The sequence below is a fragment of the Phaethon aethereus genome (assembly GCF_964289735.1).
Source record: "Phaethon aethereus genome assembly, chromosome: 3".
In the NCBI taxonomy this organism is placed as follows: domain Eukaryota; kingdom Metazoa; phylum Chordata; class Aves; order Phaethontiformes; family Phaethontidae; genus Phaethon; species Phaethon aethereus.
Window position 1 is genome coordinate 94,432,444 of NC_138576.1, and position 16,787 is coordinate 94,449,230.

General features: G+C 49.6%; 2 protein-coding genes across 4 annotated transcripts in view; one reads left to right on the forward strand and one right to left on the reverse strand.

Annotated features, from left to right (window-relative positions):
• Positions 1-101: 101 nt before the first annotated feature.
• POLR1C (RNA polymerase I and III subunit C) lies at positions 102-3,289 on the forward strand (the record flags this gene model as incomplete). 2 transcript variants are annotated; one of them, XM_081998359.1, is made up of 9 exons in its annotated part: positions 102-268; positions 348-419; positions 521-628; positions 1,107-1,239; positions 1,332-1,451; positions 1,666-1,818; positions 1,997-2,146; positions 2,701-2,817; positions 3,171-3,289. In XM_081998359.1, exons 1-9 carry the CDS (start codon positions 200-202, stop codon positions 3,287-3,289), a joined length of 1,041 nt encoding a protein of 346 aa, XP_081854485.1. In that variant the 5' UTR covers positions 102-199. The 2 variants fall into 2 exon arrangements, with proteins under 2 accessions (XP_081854485.1, XP_081854486.1); XM_081998360.1 differs by lacking the exon at positions 1,332-1,451.
• Positions 3,290-7,296: 4,007 nt separating this feature from the next.
• The window catches only part of XPO5 (exportin 5), a gene marked incomplete at both ends in the record, with an annotated part of 29,404 nt that continues 19,913 nt past the window's right edge, over positions 7,297-16,787 (reverse strand). For both annotated transcript variants that reach the window (XM_081998362.1, XM_081998361.1), the window contains 12 exons: positions 7,297-7,437; positions 7,966-8,130; positions 8,291-8,428; positions 8,609-8,716; positions 9,457-9,539; positions 9,996-10,058; positions 10,913-11,007; positions 11,209-11,255; positions 11,790-11,887; positions 12,512-12,648; positions 13,189-13,285; positions 14,394-14,494. In XM_081998362.1, the coding sequence (XP_081854488.1) occupies positions 7,297-7,437; positions 7,966-8,130; positions 8,291-8,428; positions 8,609-8,716; positions 9,457-9,539; positions 9,996-10,058; positions 10,913-11,007; positions 11,209-11,255; positions 11,790-11,887; positions 12,512-12,648; positions 13,189-13,285; positions 14,394-14,494 (1,273 nt within the window). The remainder of the gene's footprint in view (positions 7,438-7,965; positions 8,131-8,290; positions 8,429-8,608; positions 8,717-9,456; positions 9,540-9,995; positions 10,059-10,912; positions 11,008-11,208; positions 11,256-11,789; positions 11,888-12,511; positions 12,649-13,188; positions 13,286-14,393; positions 14,495-16,787) is intronic.

Sequence of the window (16,787 nt, forward strand, 5' to 3'; positions counted from 1 at the left end):
GCGGGGTGGGCGAACGACAAGACAGCGAGGAGGGGTAGCAGGGGGGTGACGCAGAGCGGAGGGGCGGGAGGAATGCGCTGCTGCAGGGATCCCGGGCCGGCCGGCAGCGGGGGAGCGCCGTGGCCACGCGTGGGCGGGCAGAGGCCCGTCACGTGTCGTGGAGCACCGCCCCTCCCGCGCCCCGCTGGCGGTGGAGGCCATGGCGGCCAAGAGGCGCAGAGACGAGATGCGGGACCGCGTGGTGCTGGGCGAGTTCGGTGTCCGTAACGTGAGTGAGGCGGTGCGGGACGGCGGGGGCGCCCGGCTCCCGGCGCCCCTCATGGCCTCGCCTGTCTGCCTCCTCGCAGGTCCACACCACTGACTTCCCCGGCAACTACCCCGGCTACGAGGACGCCTGGGACCAGCGGCGCTTCGAGGAGGTGGATGGGCGGGCGCCGCCGGCGGTTGGGGAGGGTGGTGATAGTGGGTCGGGTCCTACGCGCGGCGCCCAGCGTGACCCGCGGCGCGTGGACCGTTGCAGGCGTTCCGCGTGGATATAATTCGCGAGGAGGACGACGCGTTGGAGTTCGACATGGTGGGCATCGACGCCGCCATCGCCAACGCCTTCCGCCGTATCCTGCTCGCCGAGGTATGGCCGCGAGGACAGAGGCTCGCCGGGGCGGTGCGGGAAGCTGCGGGGAAGGCCCGGGGGTGCCCGCCTTGGAGCGGGGGCACTTGCGTTATGTCAGCCCTTGCGGACAGCTGCTGGGTTTGGAAGAGAAGCGCAAATTCGTTCTGCACACGTGCCAGGAGCCCAAAGAGAGTTGGGGCCTTAGCAGCGTGAGTGATAGTGCTCCTTGCTCTTAAGGGTGCTGTTGGTAGTATCCGTGGATTGGCCTGCCCTTCACTTCTTGTGATACCTTGTTTAAAAAAAAACCCAAACAAAATAGGAAAGGGGACATGTTGGGTGTAAAGGTATATCAGGTAGCCTGGTTTGGCAGAAATAACCACTCAAAAGAGTCTGTAGGGTAATTATTTATGGGAGAGAAGGGACACTCAAGATTGATATTCTGTTGGGATTAGTTCAACTGTCTTTTTATACTGACTTGATCCATTGTCTCCCTGAGGTGCCAACAATGGCTGTAGAGAAAGTCTTTGTGTACAACAACACATCTATTGTGCAGGATGAAATTCTGGCTCATCGGTTGGGCCTCATCCCTATCCGAGCTGACCCTCGACTCTTTGAATATAGAAACCAAGGTGAGTCTTGGATCAAATAGAAATATTGAAGGTTTCCCCCAATAAACTGAGCAGAAGCATGATTCCATAGATGGTAACACTGTTCTCCCCAGGAGATGAAGAAGGCACAGAAATTGATACTCTGCAGTTCCAGCTGAAAATAAAATGCAGCCGAAACCCTCAGGCAGCCAAGGAATCATCTGATCCTAATGAACTATACTTCAATCACAAAGGTGAGCTCTCTCCCTGTCCTAAAAATAGATGCTGTTTTTTTTTCTTTCTTTGGTCTTGGGAGACAGGATTTAGTCTGTTCTCTCAGCCCTGGGAGCAATGAAAGCTGATTCCCTCATTCTGTTAAACTTACTTTTTGCCATCTGTAGCCCTGTACAGGGTCAGCAACCTGTTTTGAGACAGCAGCTGGCTGATGCTTGTGGCTTCTCTTCGCAGTGTACAGTAAACATATGACGTGGGTGCCCTTGGGGAATCAGACAGACCTCTTTCCAGATGCTGACTTCCGACCTGTTCATGATGACATCCTCATTGCACTATTGCGACCTGGCCAGGAAATAGATGTGCTTATGCACTGTGTCAAGGGTATAGGTGAGTCGTGAGTCCTGGGACAGCAGGAGGAGGAGTGTGAGTGCTTGGATTAGGGTACAGCTGTGTGAAGGGGAAGCAGGGAGAACTGGCTTTCCCCCTGGAACTTTAGGCCCTGGCATCCTTGCACTCTTGTTCTCTGAGGCCTGCTCTCATCCTTAACTCTTAATTCCTTGTGCAGGTAAAGATCATGCCAAGTTTTCTCCTGTGGCCACAGCTAGTTATCGACTGCTTCCTGACATTACTCTCCTGCAGCCTATTGAGGATGAGGCAGCTGAGATGTTGCAGAAGTGCTTTTCCCCTGGAGTCATTGAGATCCAGAACATCAAGGGTACTTTTTTCCTGCTCTGAAGTGCCTTGTTCCTTACAAGTGATGAGAGGCTAGAGCTAAACCTTGTAGAGACAAAACCACGTTGTGATGTTGTCTTACTGATCAGCAACTGTTCATGCTATTCTGAGCCTGGTTTTATGGATGAGTGGCTGTCACATGCAGATGCCTTGAGCGATGAACTGGGATCTCCCTGAAATGCTAAGGCATTGGGCGTCTGTCCGCAGAGCCCTGCGGCTGCTGGCTGCAGCTTTCCAGTACTGTTCAGTTGTCTGTAAGGCTGAGTAGCGAGCTTGCTCTTTCCAGCAACTGAGCATGGAGAAGACTTCTGGTGTCCTGCCCAGGGATACATACAAGCTTTGTGTTTGGGTTGGAACTGTTCAAGAAAACCGGTTCTGTCAGGTTGGAGTTTCATGTCAGGGATGTGCTAATTCTTTATATTTGTGGCTTTGCTGTCTTTGCTGATGGGGGAGTGCATGTTTGAGGGGTAAGCACCTGCTGTAACCATGAGGGACCCGTCTGCTGCAGGCATTCATCTCATTTCTTTTCTGTTTTAGGAAAAAAGGTGGCAAGAGTAGCTAATGCACGGTTGGACACATTCAGCAGAGAAGTTTTCCGTCATGAGGGTTTGAAAAACCTTGTGCGCCTGGCAAGAGTGCGAAACCATTACATCTGTAAGTGCCCCCGTTTTCCACAGAACATGGAGCCCTGCTGTGGTTTGTGCAAACAAGCAGAGACTGGCAAGCATGTATGGCTGGGTCTCTGCCTCCCCTTTTCCCCCACATCATTGGCATTCATACATTCATGTTCTGGTGGGTAACTACTGAGGTTGTGGTTTCCTGGTGCTTTGGGATTGAATGTGTTTGTGCTTCCTGCGGCAAATGTAACCTCTTCTCCTCTGGCTGTGAAGATCTGGCTTGTCAGAAGTGTGGTGTAAGGGAAGACAAGGGACAGAAATGCTGGAGCCTGGAGCCAGGTGTAGGCTGAAGCTGCCTAGTGGCTGTGCTGACTTGTGTCTTCTGTGTAGTTTCAGTGGAGTCAACGGGTATCTTGCCTCCAGATGTGCTGGTGAGCGAAGCCATCAAGATCCTGATGGGAAAATGTCAGCGCTTCCTGAATGAGCTGGACTCTGTGCCTATGGAATGACGAGGCTGTAGGTGGGATTCATATCCCTGCGCTGCTGTTCTGGGCTTCCTGCACCTGCCTGTAGGGGTGATTCCTCTTGCATAGGCAAGAGGTTTGAGATGGGCTTGTTAAGAGTCCTAGGACTATCTCTTTGGATTTGTTTTCTGGTGGTAATGAGCCTCAGTGAGGAGATGCACTAAAATAAAGGCTTTTCTTTACAGCTGTCTCCTGTGCTGTTCACAACTATGAGACTGTAATAACACAGAGAAGAAAGTGGCAGCAGATCTAAAGACAAATGATTAATAGCATTTATTTTAGATTGTATACAGTATGTGAAACGGACTGATATGGCAGTGTAGTAAAGCACTTCACAGCAGGTCAGTGAGATTTAACAAGTTGGTATCAGTGCAGGACTGTTTTGCAGGTGTTTCAAATCAGCTCCAGTGTAGTTAATGTGGTGGATAAAAGGCTGTTCTGTCAGAGGGCTGGGACACCTCTCCTATGAAGAAAGGCTGAAAGTGGGGCTTCCTCAGCCTGAAGAAGAGAAGGCTCTGGGGAGACCTTACTGTGGCCTTTCAATATATAAATGGAACATAGAGAAAGACTTTTTATCAGGGCCTGTAGTGACAGAACAAGGGGCAACAGTTTTCCACTGAAAGAGAGTAGACTTAGACTGGACATAAGACTTTTTTTACAATGAGGGTGGTGCTGAGATGCTGGAACAGGTTGCCCAGGTGACTTGTGGATGCCCCAGCTCTGGAAGTGTTGATGGTCAAGTTGTACTGGGCTTTGAGCAACCTGGTCTAGTGAAAGATGTCCCTGCCCACAGCAGGAAGTTGGACTAGATGGTCTTTGATGGTCCCTTCTAGCCCAACCATTCTGTGATACAGTACTGGGCTTCTCTTTGCAAAGATGGGGTTTAAAAACATGCTCTGTAAGGACTGACTGTGCCTTCTTAAATAGCTCAAGGTAATACATTTCTTCCCAGGCGTTAGATTTGACTGCTCTGTTCTCCCTTTCAGTGACTGAACAGACTTTGGGCTGACCTTGAAGCAGAACTGTATGGTGGAGGGCAAATGGCAGTCAAAGACCTGTCTCCACCCAGGGAAGCCTGGGAGGACTTGCAAGTTAGTCTCAGTGGTGAGCACTACTGTTAGTCAGCACCGGGTAGGTCTTGGCTTGTGGAAGTCTCTCTTTACAAGTTTATGAAGGAACTTCAGAGAATGGCTGGATTGATTTAACTGGGATACACCAGTACTAAGTCAATCCTTACTACAGTGCTAGAATTTAGTGTACCAAATCATACTTTTTCTTTGCCTGTTTCACTGGGATATAGTTACTTATACTGTAAACATCCTTATAGGTGTTAGGGGGGACGTGCTGTAGGGAAGTGGTATGCTTGGCATCCTGGCTACACTCCCAACCTGTCCCATGCCACTATACTGTATAGCAGACCCCTGCCCTGCTTCCAGATTTTTTTCCAAGACAGCTGGTAATTGGTTGCTGGGGAAAGTGTCTGTTTCCCTGTCAGGCCTGTTCTGGGAGCTGCCAGTGCTTTACAGCTGTGTTTGCTGGCTGTTGCACCTCATCTTCTTTCAGTGGGCTTGCAGGGACTGTGGCTGCTGAACCCATCCCACAGGGTCTCATTCATTTGCTTACCCTTAGAAGGGAGTGTTTGGAACCTGAGAGCTAGACCTAAGTCCCATTTAGAGCTCCTAACAGCCTTAGCCAACCTCCCCCAGGGCTTTTGCTTGCTTAAAACTTAAGCCAGCTCAGCTGTGCAGTACCTGCCTCACATGTGCAAGTGCCAGAGTAAGCATAGAAAAGTTCTTTTCCATCCAGGCTGTGGCTAGTGCCTGATCAACACCATTTAGGTATTAATCCCAGTAATTTCTAGCTGGGTCCTTTCTGTTTAAACAAGCTGAGGCAGCTTCCATGATAAGCTGGATTACAGCTGGGGCCTCAGAAAAAGGTTTTGTAACAAAAACTTACATTGATGTTGCTCAGGCCCACGTCTTTGAGGGCTTCTGCTTTTGTTACAAGAGACCTTTCATGCAGCCTTCATCAGGTGAGGGGACAGACCAAAGGCAATAGCTACATCACCTTCCTGTGATACACTGAAAAGGTCAGCTGAGAGAGTTATGGCTGAACTACAGTACTATCACAAGACATTACTCCTCCAGCAATAGCTAGGGTTTGGCTTGGAGGCTACTTTAGCACCCTTCAAGCTGTAAATGGGACCTAGCAGCTGTTGTGGAATTAATACAAGTGACATACACAGTATTACTTTTGAATGCAATTTTCCCCTTGCCTGTGAATTTAATTATGTAGTCTGTAATCGTTCATCCCCTCCCTGATAAGGTGTACTGACTACCAGCAAAGGTGCTCCCTTTTTGGTAGCTGGAATAAGGAATGCTGAACAATCCTTAGGAAGACAATGTAGGAAGAACAGAGGTCTCAGATCTTACTGAAACAGATAAAAGAATAAAAATGAAACCAGGACACCATCTATATGAAACTGGAATAGTTTTACTCACGTTCAGAGGTGTAACACAAGCAGTTCAGAGACAGCTTTGGATTTAAACATTCCTACAAAAGAGGTTCTAAAAACCATTTTAAAAAAACCCCTTGTGTCTAGCATGAAGTCACAGAATGTTAAAAATATCACAACACAATAAATACACCCAGCCTTTGCTAGAGCCAGGAGCCATGTTAGCTCAGAGGTTAAAAAAAAGTGGAGGGTGCTGGTAGAACAGCAGGGACAGGAGGGTGAGTGGATTCCCAAGGCCTGCTCTTTCTTTCTGTGCTCCCAACCCCAGCTTTTCTCTCCAAGTGGAGAGACCACCTTCTCTGCCCACCAGTTTATTACTTGTTCTGTCTCCTGGATGGCACACCACCAGCTAGCTCTGGGTAGACCCTCCCAGCTCCTGTGCTAACGCTAGGATAGATTGAGTGAACCATTTGTCATGTAAGACGAACCAGCTTTGTACACTGGAGTGGCTTGGTAGTGTCCCACCTCATCTAAAACCCAGTTTCTGACTTGGCTTCCTCCTGTAAACTGCAGTATAAACTCCACCCCTCCTGCCCCACCATGCAATTCTCCAAGAAGTACCAGACTGAGTAAAAACACAGGCTACTGTCACCTCCACAGCAATAGGGTGGGGAGATCCCTTTTAGTTTGCAGGTGCTTCAGATATTGGTCCAGATTTTGTGTACCCTGCACTGGCCATGTTCTAGTCTACAGGGCATGGTAAAAAGAAAAAATAATAATTAAAAAAGTAATCTGTCCTGTTCCCCCAAGAGATGTCCAAGAAAGGCTGGCACAAAGTAAAAGCCTTCCATTTGGCTCTGGGTAGAACAAGCTGTATGATCATATATAGATACATATACATGTATATGTATGTATGACAGTGTCTGCCTCCTCCTAGAGAGCAGCTGCACCTTAGAAAGGCTGATCTTGAGGGAGATCCTAGAGCACTGCTAGGCCTCCTGGCACACAGCCCTCAGCCCCAGGCTCGGCATCCTGGAGGGAAATGGATTCACCAGAATACCAGTCTGCTAGGGACAAGTGCCAACAGGCACAACAGGAGTGTCTGATGTGTTCCCTACAAAGCCTGGCTGCTAGCACCCAGAGGAAGATTAGGGTAGCCCCTTTTCACACGGCACTGCCCCTTGCATTAATCCTAAACCCCAAGGAATGAAGAAGGGGAGCTAGAGTGACCCAAGGCTACAGGATGACGAGGCTTTACCTAATGGAGTCTATGAGCTCAGCTCCAACCTTGCAGAGAAGCAGAGGTCTGAAGAAGCTCATCCTATGGAGGGGAGGGAATCAAGGAAAGCTTAATAGACTGGTTTAAGCGCCACTGCAGGCCCCATCCCAGTGTAGGGAGGTGAGTGGGACAGGACCCATAAGGGGCTTTATTCAAATGAACACTTGTGGAGGCGGTGACAAAGAGAATCTAATGTGCTTACTATGAGGAGAAACAAAATATAAAGGTAAGGGAGAAGATGGTTGCAGCATCCTGGGCTCAGGGCTCAAAGAGTGCAGTGAGACCGTCTCCATCCTCATTTTCTAGCACATCCGTCTCCAGTGATGGCTTCACCTTTTTGAACAGAGATGGGAGGTTCCGGATATGAACCTCCTTGCGGAACTGCTCCCCGAGGGGCTTCTGCAGAGGACAGACAGGCAGGCATCAGTCATTACTGCCTTCATAGCCCCACTCAGCTCAGGGGCAGACCCCAGATTCTGAGCAACCCGTAGGCCCAGACCCCAAAGCTTGCATTTTGGGTAGTCTCAGGCCTGGTCCTTCCCAAGTGCTAGGGCACTGAGGTAACCACCAGTGCACCAGCTCCCCAGCATCTAACAATGCCACCAGGCTCCAATGCCTCACAAAAGCCCAGCACCCACTTAGCAGCTCTGTTAAACATTTTACACGCTGTTCCCCAGCGTCTTTGTGCACGGTACTCCTTGCCTCTCAGTGAGAAGTCACTGCTGGAGGGGCTGCTCAGTCTGTGCTGCCATCCCCACTGTACCTCCAGGTTGAAGAGAGAAAGAACAAACACCCAGAATATGCTGTGACAGCTTCCTGGCTGGGAAGGGGGTTGGTTGGGGAGAGGCAGGCAGGCTGCCCTGTCACTTCTTGCAGGGTACTGGCATGAAACCAAACAGGTTCATTTTCCTCCAGGATATCACCTACCCCAATGCAACCTGTGATGAGGCGCTTGAAATGATCCTTCCGGCGCTTGTCTGCCACTTTCTGCAGCGTTGGGTTGAGCAGCTTTGAATCAAACTGTTCCAAAGAGTCCCTCTGGATGTCTGGGATTTGCTCCATCACTGCCTTCAGTTCAGTGTAGCGAGGACGCTGCATGGAGAAGTACGGTTAACACAGCTCTGACAGAAGAGCAGCCCTGCCCTCTTTAGAAGGCCGTTAGCTCCTCTGCCCCATCCCAAGCGGACATGGGATTAGTTTTCCACCACTCTCCAGCCAACCTGGCATCTGGACAGACAGCAGAATTTCTCACCAAGGCCTCGTAGATCTGGAAAGCCAGGTGGACAAGAGCTGCCATGCAGCCATCGTGCTGCCCATGTGTCTGTAAGCCCTTCAGCACACTTGTGAAAAACCAGGACACAGCATCAGGCAGGAGGTTTCCTGGAAGCACCTGGGGAGGAGGCACTGTCAGCACGGAACCAGGATACTGATACCTATCTGCCTTTCTGCAGAAGCTCAGTTTTCCCAAAGGAGAAGGTGCCCAGGGGTGAAGCAGCCACGCTTCTTGCTACATTCAGAACTTCCTCTCCCAACCCTGCCAGAACTAATCGCTTCTTTCTCCCAGAAGTACCTGTTTCAGCAGTGGCCAGCACAGCTGTGTTGTAGTTCTTTGGCAGGACAAGGTGTCCTTCCAGGAGAGGGATGTGTAAGCAGTGATCAGCAGTGCGGTGCAAACATCCTGAAAAGGAGTAGAGAGGTAAACCAGTCAGAGGAACTATTTCCCACCTCCAGGGTTCATACCTGAAGGGAGCCAAGAAACAATCCAGGGACTCTGCAGGAGCTACTTGGGGTTATCTTCTGAGAATCCTGTGTGCTGCTGCTGCACCTGAAGATGCTCAAAGGCACCCAGTGTGCACCACCCTAACCATGAGGAACCAATGTCAAGCAAACCTGCTCCCTTCATCACTTAGGGACTCCCATCAGCTGCCACTCTCAAGTCAGTGCAAAAGCTTATACAAGAGCTTCTGAAGCATCCATGGGACAGAACAGAGGTGTCAGGATGAAGGTACTCTGCAGATTGGGTTGCATTAACACTTTAGCTCCTGTGCCAGCTCTGGCAGATTTTACAGGAAAAAAAACCAGCTGCTGGGTGAAGGTCTTCCTCATGAAGGCTGGCACCCAGGATGGAGGCAGAGGCAGGGAACATCCTGGGGGCTGAACTCCCGGGGCCTCACCCATGGAAGTGCTGAAACTCTGTAGCTGCCTTGTATGCTGGATCCTAGCCCCCATTTGCTTTGTGGCTTCTGCAACCATTAACAAGGCCCTTAAAAAAACCCAAGTATGTTCCCAAGAGAAGATTGCCACACTGGAGAATGCTCCTGCAGCCTACATCTCTGTAGCAGCATCTGGCTGCATCCCAAACACGAGTGACAAGAAGCCCAGAGAAAGGATGGTGGAAGTCAGAGCATGCACTCTTACCTCCTGCTTCATCAGACACTTGCCGAGCTCGGTGAGCTCTGCGCTGGCAGGGGGAGTCACCTCTGTGGCCATCGCCTCGTCATCTGTAGAGCAGAGAAAAGGCAGCACTGTGAACACGGCCTCCCGAGGACTGAGGGAAGCACAGCAAGAACTAAGCTGGGAGCCAGGGGACAGCACAGCTTGCCAGAACATCTCTCTCCAAGCAAAAAGCACCCACCCTTTGTCGGGCAGGAAGGGCACCCAACTAGCTACCTCCAGCTCTCGGGAAGACCATGCACTCCCCCCTCTTCTTGGTACCTTAAGAATCAGCTGCTCGAAGATGCTACCTGTGAACCCTACAGCACAACTGTTCCTAGGCTAGACTAGGTTTTGCTGTGGCCCCCAGACACATTGGCCGGGAGAGAGGTAAAAGTTTCGTACCACACCGATACTCCTCACACAGAACTTCCAGCAACAGGCCAGCCTCTCCCTCTTTAAGAAATAGGAAAAGTGCTTGCACACACCAAGGGGAGGAAAGGCAAAGGTGGGCATTTACTCACCGTCTCCGTCTACAGCAGCAGTAGTGTTATGCTCAACACCTTTCTTAGAAACACAGCAAACAGCTGCAAAAACAGTTGCAGGTCAGAGGAGCAGAAAAGGGAAGCTGCTACTTCAGAACATGCAGAGATTATCCTACAGATTCTGATGGGCTCACAGCTGCTTCAAGCTCCCTCAGCTCTTACATGGTATCTGAATAATCTGAAAGCCCAGTATAAAAGCCAACTACTGCACTACCTGGAAGGCTGAAACACCCCACCCACAGCATCCTCCCACAGTGGAACTTGCTGCATGGTGGCTGCTTCAAACTACTGAGAACCAGGAATGTGAAAAACCATTTGAAACCTAGAATCTGAGAAGAGCAAAAAAGAGTGGCATCTAAGGAAAAAAGGCAGATAAAGAAAGGACATAGCAGGTTGAGGACCTGTAATCTCTATGCAGCATCTCTGCTCAAAGCCACACTGGCAAAAACACGATGTTGGAGAAAGGGAACACAAGGAGATTGCCTGGGGGGAGGGACTTCTTCCTTCTGCCTGGCTAGAGACACAGCAATTGTTGCCAGAAACAAAACTGCTCTACTTTCAGGTTGTCCACAAACCGATGTTCTGTATCGGGCTCCAGGGCACAGAAAGGGAGAACCCAGATTCCAAAGGAGGACTGGACTCCTACAGGGACAGTGCCAAAAACATGAAACGCTAAACAAAAGGAAGAAAACTCTTCAGAAGGTTTTTAATTGCTCTCTTACTAGGTTATAGCTAAGATTTTGGCAGGGTTAACTTGTCTCACACCTAGCTTCTAAGGATTATGTTAAATACTACTGGCCATTACAGTTAAGTTTTACTGCACATTGGCAATTCCTGTTATCCTCTCCAGGGCAAATTCCCAAATATCCCAGGGGTCCTAGCTTGATTTCACTTACTGATAAGATCCATGACTTCTCGGGTCAACAGCCTGACCAGCTGTTCCTCAAGCATCTCCTGAGACTCGGGGTTGTCATCTGCAGCATCATCCTCACTGAGGAGAACAGGTTTTAGTGTGAAGGGAGCCAAGGGCAGAGTATCCCCTCTGCCCAAGCACAGGGACTGAGCCATGATCAGGAGAAACAGTGTTTTCCAGCCTTCTGTTGGCAGGGCTATTCCCTGGGCAAAGGGCCAAAGCTTCACCCCACTTCCCATTTCTCCCTTTCAGTACTCATATCAAGGCGTGACAGCTTACCAGAGCATGCTTCGCTGGTTGATCACCTGCCATTTCTGAGACAACCTCTGTTCAAGACAAAAGGGAAGATTCAATACCTTCCTAAGGAGCCATGCTGAACCCAATGCAAAGAGGCCCAAGTGCCACTCTCACTTGGAAGCAGTGACAGCTGCTGATAGAAGCACAGTAAGAACTTTAAACACATCTCTCATGCCAAGCCCCACTGCGAATGCGACGAGAACTGCTACCAAAGCAAGATGCTGTGGCTGTGCTGGCTGTAGGAATCTGAGTGAGCTGTCAGGAAAACAAAGGGACACCGGCAAAAAAAAAACCCAACAAACCAAACATAAAAATTCTCAGGGCTCAAGGTTGAGGAGCCAATATCCAGAGATCTGAATTACACAGCAAGGGGCGCTGTGCAACAGCCAGGGTTCAACACATCTCAAAAGCCTTGCCTAAAAAGCATTAAAATGATTAAGCATCAAGGCTCTGCCCTCATCTCTGCTGGCTTTGGAGAGATGGACATTCTCACACGTTGTTGCCAGCTGCTACAAGGAGTCTGGGCTGCCAAGAAACAGGCATCAAACAAGCTGTTTTCTTACCACGTGCAGATAGGTAAAGAGTGGTCCCAGCATGGGGCAGACAAGGGTTTCGTAGTATTCTGAAGGACAGGAGAGTACCAAGGGCTTCACAAACACACCTGCACAGACCAGTTAAGGAAGAGACCCAGCACATATGGCCAGCTGCTAGGGAGACTGCAGCATACCACCCAAAGCAGCCCATTCCACTGGGAGGCCAAGCGACTGACTCCTTGAAGCCCATCTTCTCACAGCTCTGAATTAACAAGCGGCATCTCTAAACAGCAAGAGCATGCGGTGTTCAACCTCTTCTCCTGACAGTTCAGCTAAGGGTGCTTAAAGCCCATTTCCTACCTGTGACACTAAACGTCCAGGCCTGGAAAGTGGCCTGGGAACCCCAGATGGCCTCCCACACAAGCACAAAGTCTAGTCAGATACCGTACTGCCAAGCTCCCACACTATCCAACTACCCTTGCTCCCCAGAAGGCACTACCCCCCTCTCAGTGGTGCCTCTAGGACCACACAAATCCTTTACATTTAGTCTCTCTGACCCTATGCACTGCTGTTTCTGCTTGTGCCCTCCTAGCCTCACACCTCACCCACACCAGGCGTATCCCTGCTTGTTTACCTCCTCAATCGCCCTTCTTTGGCTTGGCCATGCTGAAAATTATGCTACAAAGCCACCAGGTTTTCAACTATGTGCTCAAAGCCTCCCTAGCTGGCCTGAGACAGTGACAGAAGGATACGGAGCATGGGACGCAGTCTGTAATCAGGAATGTTGTTGAGGTTGATGAAAGCTGAGCTGAGGAGCTGGGTGGCGAGACCCTCAACAGTGTAGAAGTCCTGTTGCATGGAGGGGCCTGCGTTTCCCAGGATGTGGAAACTTCAACAAAAAACAAGTTAGTTGCAAGTCTGCTAGGTAACAGGAACCACGCCTCTGCCCTGCAAAGGCTGCCAAGTACCATCATCTTGATACTAGACAGTTGTCATGTTCTTAAACAAGTACTACAGAGAAGTTTTAGCACAGTATCTCTTTTTTTCTGGGATACCTGCAGAGGAACAACAAATTAAGCATTTAAGCACTAAAATACACTTTCAAGTGCTGATGTATCCTAACACATGATTAAAAGTGGCAAAGAGACAAACTAGGTCAGGATATCAGGTAAGTTCTCCAATCCAACTACCTAACAATAGAAGAACTAAAAGCATATCCATATTTTGATGTACTTTGTCCAGCGACTCTGTTCCATGTGTATGTGGTAGGTTACAACCACTGAGTATTGTTCACCACTGCAGCTCATACTTGGATATTATAGGATACAGCTCACATGACAAGTCTAACTCTAGAAGTCAGCACTCAGCAATAGCCTGCTGCTTCAGCTGTGCAGTGTTGGATTGTGGGGGGCATAGCTCGTGCTCTTACCAGTTGTCGTAGAGGGTACAAAAGAAGCCCTGCATCCTTTCTAAGACCGTTTTGTAAACAGGAGAGTCATAAAGCTCCAGCAGAGGCTGAGGGAGACCTGTGGGAAAGAATAAGCTTCAGCTACATTAACGAGAGTGCACAGTGCACCTTCAGAACGCACTGGACAGGCTCCAGCCAGCCTGACAGCAGTGAGGGAAGTGCTTGGCAAGATCAACATGCAGCCAAATCGGAAGACATGCAGCAACCCTAGGGCAGAACCTCCCCTCAGAGGTCAGCCAAGTTCAGGTCAGTTGTACCCCGAGCTCAGGTGTTCCCACTAAGGTTGTTATAGTCCCCTCATTTCTCCAAAGCAAAACTTACTGGAGCTATCAGAACCCACTCAGAAGCAAAGCTAACAGTTGTGCAGCTCCTCTAATAGCCCATCCCTTCAGGTTTGTATTCCTCTCTGTCAGGACACAAGCTACTGCTGAACTATGATATTAAGAAGTTCAGAGCAGAGATCAAGGCCCTGCTGCTTTATGTGCAGTGGTTCACAGACAGAGAGTTTATAGGTCACAGAAAACAGGTAAAGGAAGCATCTCCTCATTTTTACAGATAGGAAACAGAGATAAGAAAGACAAAGCAACTTCCCTGAAATATTTAATTGCCTGTCAGAACCTGAAATTAAACCCCAACTTCCAGAGTCATAGGCCACACTTTATCCACAAGGCCACCCACTTCTTGGCTGGAAAGGCTTCTATGTTCACAAGCTCAAACCTCTTTTAAGATGGTTCCAAAGCCTCTTTGTAATACACTGTCTGGAAACAAATGACAGGGCTATACTGCAGGACTTGGCTCTTGCCCCCCAGGACAGGTCTCTGCACCAGCACTCAGGGATCCTGCTGAGCACTAATTCTGCTCGAAGGCAGGCAATTGCAGCACCGCCAGTCTCCCTAACCTGAAATGCCATGCTGCAGAGACCACCCAGCTAGAATAAGCAGTTTGGTAGGGTACTCTTCAATTCATGCAAAGGAAACCAGTTTGTCCAAGACCAATAACTTACTTAACTTCTTCATGTCAGCAGGTTCAAATCGTAGCTGAGCTACCAGTACCATGAAGAAGCTGGCTCACCAGGCCCTCTTCACTTCCACTGCTGTCAATGGACCACTACCTCAAATACCTCTGAGAATCTGCCCGCACATTCTTCCCGAAGAGAAGCCCCGTACCTAGGATGGCATTCTTCTCCACCTCCAGCATATCTAAGGCCTTTGCAAATGTCTCCCCCAGCCTCGCCACCACCTCTGGCATGTAGAGATTGTTGTGAGTCCTGAAACAGAAGAGCACTTCGTTTATACTCATGTGGGTCAACTCCTTTTGCCCTTGACAGTGGGATCCTCTCCTTCAGCTTGTGAACAGCTCCTCTGAGGCAGATGATGAGGAAGGTGAGACCAAGCACGTGTGCATGGGATCCCCCTTCCCCACCTGCAAAAATATTGGGGAAGCTGGCCCGACAGAGACATGGAGTGACTCCACCTCATGTCCTGAATTTCCTGGCTGCCCCTTCCACTTATTTCAGTTCACCCCACCCCTTGCACGCACTGGCAGTAAAAACTCCCAGCAATTCTCCAGTCGATGCTGGCAACAGCTTATTAGCTGTTGAGAATACAGAGATGTATTTTTAAAACTGACAAGACACGGATTCTGTAATCTCAAAACACCTTCTGCACCTAAGGCCCCTGCAGAGGGAGGGGCTGTTTCAGCTCCAAAATACACACACTGCCCTCCAGGGATGGGTCACAGTCCCCAGAATGACAGGTGGCATTGGAGGGACTCTAGGGAGAACATCAGTCTGATCAGATGTTACTCATGGCAGACACATGTGCCCCCTGGACAAAACATCCAGCTGGGAACAATTCCGCGTCATCAGGAGGCGGCCACGGTCAGCTCTCCGTGAGGGACACCAATTCAGCCACGGGTGGCTGGTTCTTGCCATCCAGGCCAAAAAGGGTCCCCTCTTAGCCAGGGTACTGACACTCAGAGCTGGACTCCGCAGGGGGTGTCTCTCTCACCTACCTCTCTCCTTTGAGACCTCAGACCTCCACTCTGGGTGTCGCCAGCTGCACACAGCACAAATCCTGCAGCCTCCTCCAAAACTGCAATGCCATTGTACCTGCTGCTAGAGGTGATCAAGGGCAACTCAGTATCTCCCCCTAGAGCAGCGTTTCCCAAAGCAGGGGGGTACACGGGAATGGCTGGGGGAAGGGAGCGCAGACAGACCTCAGTACGTTCTCCAGAGTCTCAGCTTTCACTCATGTCTTAATGATTTAAATTTTTTTTTTTTTTTAAGGTCTCTTCATAATCCTGGCAACCTCGATGCAGTGACGTCTGCCTGAGTTTGCAGAGAGCCTGAGTTAGCTCCGAAATGGCAACTATCTCATTTCTCTCTGCAAGCGTTAAATACTTCCCTGCTCACTGCGCGTGAGGAAGGCAAGTATGTAAGTTTCAGAAGAAAGAGCTACACAAATGACTTCCTAATGACTCATACTCTCATTCTGGGCTGGACCTAACTCCATGCAACAGGCCTCAAAGGGGGCACAAGCTGGTTTTACTTTCCCAAGAGAGGCTAGGGAGCAGCCCAGCCTCCACAAAAGTTTGGATAATGCTGTTCCACTGACTCAAAAAACTGTGCATTTCTGCTTGAGGCTATCCTGAAACCTAGCTACTAAAATTATCTCCTCTTGCAGGTCTCCCACCTGCTCCACGCCAATGTTGGCTTTGCCTCATGCTGGGCAGAAGTGCAGCAGGGCGAACCTAAGGACTGTGGAATTGCAGGGGTGAACCTTGAAATCCCACTGCTCTAACCCCAGCAGGATGGGTCAGTCAGTCATATCCTGAAGCTGCAGTCTTGGTCCGTAGTTGTTTCAGAGTCGTTAAAGCATTTTCTCAAGTTTGACAGTTGGCAGGGCAGATTTTCACTCACAGGCTGATCTCCCTTAAGTAATACGTTAGCAAGGTCCCAGTGGTAACTGAGAGAAAATGGCTAATCAGCTGCTCCCCATGGCAGTTAAAAAAGCATCCGATATGAGGGCCCCTAAGCATGTTGCAGCTGAGACTCTCAGCAGTAAGCAGCACTCCAGGGCATCCCACACACAGGAGAACATGGAAAAACAAAATTCAAGAGACATTTACGCTTTAGAAAAGACAAGCAAAGGATATGTCAGGACTTGGGGAAGTGTATTTTCAGCAATGGTCACAGCTCTGCTGGAAAGAGTGTCTGATGCCTAGAGAGATGGGCTTGAAGGCCAGAAGGCGAGTCCTTTAGGAGAGCCCATGCTTGAAGAATCTTGATCTATTGCTGTAGCCGTCTACGCTGAAAATACCTACAGCATCCATGTCTATCCAACAATTCTTTCACCAGCATTAATGCCTTGGTAACGTCATCAAGAAGAGTTCCAAAAAAGCCTTTGTCCATGCAGTGCATTTGCTGAGCCTGGCCAGTCCGTTTGTAACAAAACATGAGCAAATCCCAGCACAATAAAGGTGCTGCGCCAATCAGTTCATGCAGCTACTGACTCCAGAAATGCGCCTTTATCTAAAGGTGGCTGGAGATCGTGATTTGT